Raw genomic sequence first — 5,000 nt, 5'->3', positions numbered from 1 at the left:
TCCAATGATTGAAGTAAGTATAAGATAAAAGATAATGTAAACTTCTGTTTAACATTTACAATGTTTACTCAAAGATGTGACAGTTGGGAGTTTGTCGCTTGATTAATTTTTTTATTAGTCTTGTTTGATTTCAGTTGCAAGAAGTTTCCGGACAGATACTTAAGAAGAAAAAATTGTTCCCTGGTGAGGAAGAACGAAAATCATCACCGGAAAAAGACGTAGAAGGTCCGGAAGATGTTCGAAGACAAATCGCAGAATTTGAAAGGAAGAACAAAATAGTAAATATTTTGTATAGCATTTTGAAGAAAAAACAGCTGAAACAATAAATACACATTTTGAATATATATGTGTGTATATATATATATATATATATATATATATATATATATATATTTATATATATATATATATATGTGTGTGTGTGTGTGTGTTGTGTGTATATATATATAAATATATATATATATATGTGTGTGTGTGTGTGTATATATATATATATATATATATGTGTGTGTGTGTGTGTAATACATATACAAATATATACACATATTCTTCATATTCCTTTCCTTCTCTTTATATACATGAATAGGTATGTGCATAATTAAATGAGCGTGGCAATACACATATATGATGTTGTATATGCATAATACTTATGCCCTCTTTCTTTCTTACTTTCTTTCTATCTTTCTTCCTTTCTTCCTTTCATTCTTTCTTTCTTATCATAATAATTCGCATTCAAAATTTTTTATCTGTTTACTCGGGGACGGACACTTGCTGCTCCAGAAGTATTCCTGTGTTTTAAAAAAAACCCTTTGTCCTTGATCATAGAAGTAAAACTATCTCATTCTTTTCACTGCGTTTCCTGATTTTCAATGAGGCCGTTTCACTTACATTCATTCACGCATCTAATTGATATCCAACAGAATACACATGCACACACACACACACACACACACACACACACACACACACGCACACACACACACACGCACGCACACACGCACACAAACACACTCACACACACATTCTTCTACTTGTTACAGCCGTTTGACTACGGTCATGCTGGAGCCCCACCTTGAAGGGTTTTAGCCATATAAATCAACCTCAGGTTTTATTTTTTAAAGCCTAGTACTTATTCTATCGGTTTTCTTTTGCGGAACCGCTAAGTTACGGGGACGTAAACACATCAACATCAGTTGTCAAGCAGTAACGGGGGAGACAAACACAGACACAAGGACACACACAAACGCGCGCGCACACACACACACACACACACACACACACACACACACACACACACACACACACACACACACACACACACACATGACAGGCTTCTTTCAGTCTCCGTCCACCAAATCCTCTCACAAGGGTTTGGTCGGCCGGCCGGAAGTTGTAGTAGAAGACTATTGCCCAAGGTTCAACGCTGTGGAATTGAGCCCAGAACCGTGTGATTGGGAAGCAAACTTCTACCACACAGCCACGCCTGCGCCTATATATATATATATATATGTACAAATTGAGATAGGGGTTGTAAATGCAACCCTCCATGGGATAACATATATCCAATATACTGCTAGTGAAGTACCCAACAAAGTTAATACATAAATGTTAATGATTGCGATGCAATCAATTCATTTACTGTATTATATGGGCAAAGGTAAAATGATTTACCACAAATTACTAATACAAGATAAGATAATGGAGAAATACATCTAAATCAAATATCAGTTACACGATAATACTCAATCACATACTTTAATAAACCACCACATAAGAGACTGTAGGGTTACATATAAAAAGCAGAACAAATCAGTGTACATACAGTAGTGTACATAAAAAAGTGTACATAAAAGAGTAATGATGTATAATAAGTATAAGTGATTGAGTATTATCGTGTAATTGATATTTGATTTAGATGTATTTCTCCATTTTCTTATCTTGTATATATATATATATGTATATATGTATGTATATGTGTGTGTGTATGCATATATATATATATATACATAAATATGAGAGAGTGACCACTATGTGGTCTACTCTAGTGCTAAAAATAGATCCACTATGGTATAGCCACTAAAAAATTGTTTCCAAGGAGAAATAACACAACATTTAACGTGGGGCAAGTGAAAAATAACGAAAAAATAGATTAACCCTGAACAATTGTTTCATTATTTCATTAATAATGAAACAATTGTATCCCTGATTTTTATGTGCTAAGCCACTTGGTGTTAAATTGATGGTATTATTAAATTAATATAAAATTTTTCACCCTCATTTATAAATATATATATATATGTGCGTGTATATATATATATGTGTGTGTGGGTCTGTATATATATGCGTGTGTGCGTGCATGTATGTATGTATATATATATGTGTGTGTTTGTGTGTGTGTGTTTATATATACTTTGATAATTTGATAGGTTTCGGTCAGTATTGGCCCAGGCCATGTCTAACCTAATAGCACCACCTGGCAATGACATTTTAATCGGGGAATATGGCCCACTTAAGTAAAAAGTTATTGTTTACGCACACATATCTGGGTGGGGAGGTTTATCCAGAATTTTTTGAAGGAATTTGTCTAAAGACTTCTTGAACTTTATGGGGTCTGTCTCTACTTTAATGTGTTTTGGTGTAATGTTAAAGAGAGCGGGGTCTATTGAGGTGAAATAATTGTCCCGTATTGTTATGTGATGCAAGTATGATTTTTGTTGTGGGCAGATAGCACGAGGCCCAAATCTTGGGTGTATCTTAAAGGCAATGCCAACATCATTTGGGCAATGCTGATGGAATATTTTCCACATCATGTAGATGAAGTAGCGTACTCGGCGGCGTTGGAGAGAATAAAGAATATATATATATAGTAGTTGAACTGTATAGACCACCTCAAACACCCGTACTGCACTTTAATGAATGTCTCAACAACATTAAGTGCTTTTTTTCAAAAGTGCCATTCTAATAACATAATCATGATGGGAGATTTCAATCTACCCTGTGTTGATTGGTCTACAAGTAGTTTGAAATCAGGCACTCCCACCTCAAAGCTGACAAAGAAGCAGTAGAGTTACTTCTCGACTTTATGAATAAGTTTTTCTTGTCCCAACTTGTCCTTGCACCAACAAGATATCAGAACATTTTAGACCTTGTATTTAGTAACAACACAAACACTATACACAATATCACAATGGAAAAATCCTTGTTTCAGACCATGACATGGTTCTTTGTAACCTGAGATTCCACTAGCCGAAAGCTAACCCCAATGATCTCTCTCCAGCCCACCATGGATCTCTATGATGCCGACTGGGACGCCTTCATAAACAATCTATCACATTTTGACTGGTCTTTCACACATGCACACACCTCCTCCAGCATCAAAATATCTTGGCAAATCTTTCTGGACACTGTCACAAACATATGTGCTAAACACACCCCATCAAGACCCGTGAAGGAAACTAAGCACAGAATTCTCCAAAACAAAAAACGATTATCAGAGAAATAAAAAAAACAAACAAAAAAATAACGAACTAAAATACTGCCAACAACCATACATAAATTCGACGGCTATCACCCTGCTTGAATCAGAAAAGTATAACTTCCAACAATACATGAAGACCATCATCAATAACCAAGGAACGGTTGAGAAGAAATGGGCCACTGAGAAAATCAAACTCAACACCAAAGTGTTCTTCAACTTTGCGAAAAACACATGGTCACTGTCTTCATTGTTGGTCCTCTAATTGATGATAATGGCACTCTCCAAGATAATGCCAAAACCTTGAGTGAGATACTGCAGAAACAGTGCTGCTCAGTTTTTAGCAATTCTAATATGACCGATCTGGACTGTATCATGTTAATCCTGAACACACTATATCGGACATGACGTTTGTCGCCTTTGATGTCTTAGCGGCAATAAACGAAATTAAATACAATTCAGGTTCCTTGCTTGTGTCCTGAAAGTGTGTCGACACCGACTTGCATCTCCTCTTGTTAATCTGTGGAGGAACTCACTGGAGGCTGGTTATATTCCTGAAAACTTTCTGTCCCAGTCTGTTGTCTCAGTTTTCAAAAAGGGAAACAAGTTCTTGCAGTGAACTACCAGCCGATCTCGCTCACCTCTCATATCATCACCTTGATGACATTTTGAGAGCATTGGGAGAGGGCTCGAATACTAATGTCATCTACCTTGATTTTAGCAAGACTTTTGACAGGATGGGTCATAAGGACCTCTTGAAAAAATTATCCAATATTGGTGTTTCTGGAAAGTTACAACAATGGATCAAGTGTTTCCTGACAAGCAGAACCCAACACGTTGTAGTTGACGGAGTAAAATCAAGCCCAGCCAAAGTCAGTAGTGATGTTCCTCAAGGTACTGTGTTGGGCCCACTTCTTTTCATCATCTACATCAATGACATCATGAAGTACAGTAACATAAGAAGCTTTGCAGATAATTCCAAGATCCAGAAGATCATCAATGAAGTGGGTAACCGGACATGCCTTCAGTCAGATCTATTAGCTGTCATCCAATGGGCGGAAAAGAATAATATGCTACTGAATGAGGACACATTTGAGTTAATCCACCTCGGAAGAGAGGATACTCTGAAACTCCCATACTCCCTTCCTTCATGTGAAACTCTCATGGCATCCAAGAACATCAGAGACTTGGGAGTAATTGTGGACAACAACATAAGCTGAGCCGCTCATATAAACAGCAAAGTTGACATGGCCCACAGAATGTGCTCCTGGATTCTCAGAACTTTCCAGTCGAGAGATATCCCACCATTATCCTTCTGTTCTCCCTTTTTGCCCGACCACAGCTTGAATACTGTTGTCCACTATGGTCTCTTCACACGAAACACAGTATTATCAAAATTGAAGCATCTCAAACGTCAATTACAAAAAATATAGATGGCATGACAGACTTTGACTATTGGGGTCGACTAGAAAAGCTCAAGTTTTATTCTCTCCAACGCCGCCGAGTACGCTACTTCATCTACATG

At 37.0% G+C, this 5,000-nt stretch overlaps 1 protein-coding gene across 1 annotated transcript in view; it reads left to right on the top strand.

Moving 5' to 3' along the window:
- The window catches only part of LOC118762217, a 14,239-nt gene that overhangs the window by 4,083 nt on the left and 5,156 nt on the right, over positions 1-5,000 (top strand). Inside the window, exon 2 of the mRNA XM_036500759.1 lies at positions 135-278. Within this exon, the coding sequence (XP_036356652.1) occupies positions 135-278 (144 nt within the window). The remainder of the gene's footprint in view (positions 1-134; positions 279-5,000) is intronic.

Source organism: Octopus sinensis, linkage group LG2, assembly GCF_006345805.1.
Source record: "Octopus sinensis linkage group LG2, ASM634580v1, whole genome shotgun sequence".
NCBI lineage: Eukaryota > Metazoa > Mollusca > Cephalopoda > Octopoda > Octopodidae > Octopus > Octopus sinensis.
Note: the sequence above shows the minus strand (reverse complement) of the source record. Positions and strands in the feature narration are given on the sequence as shown.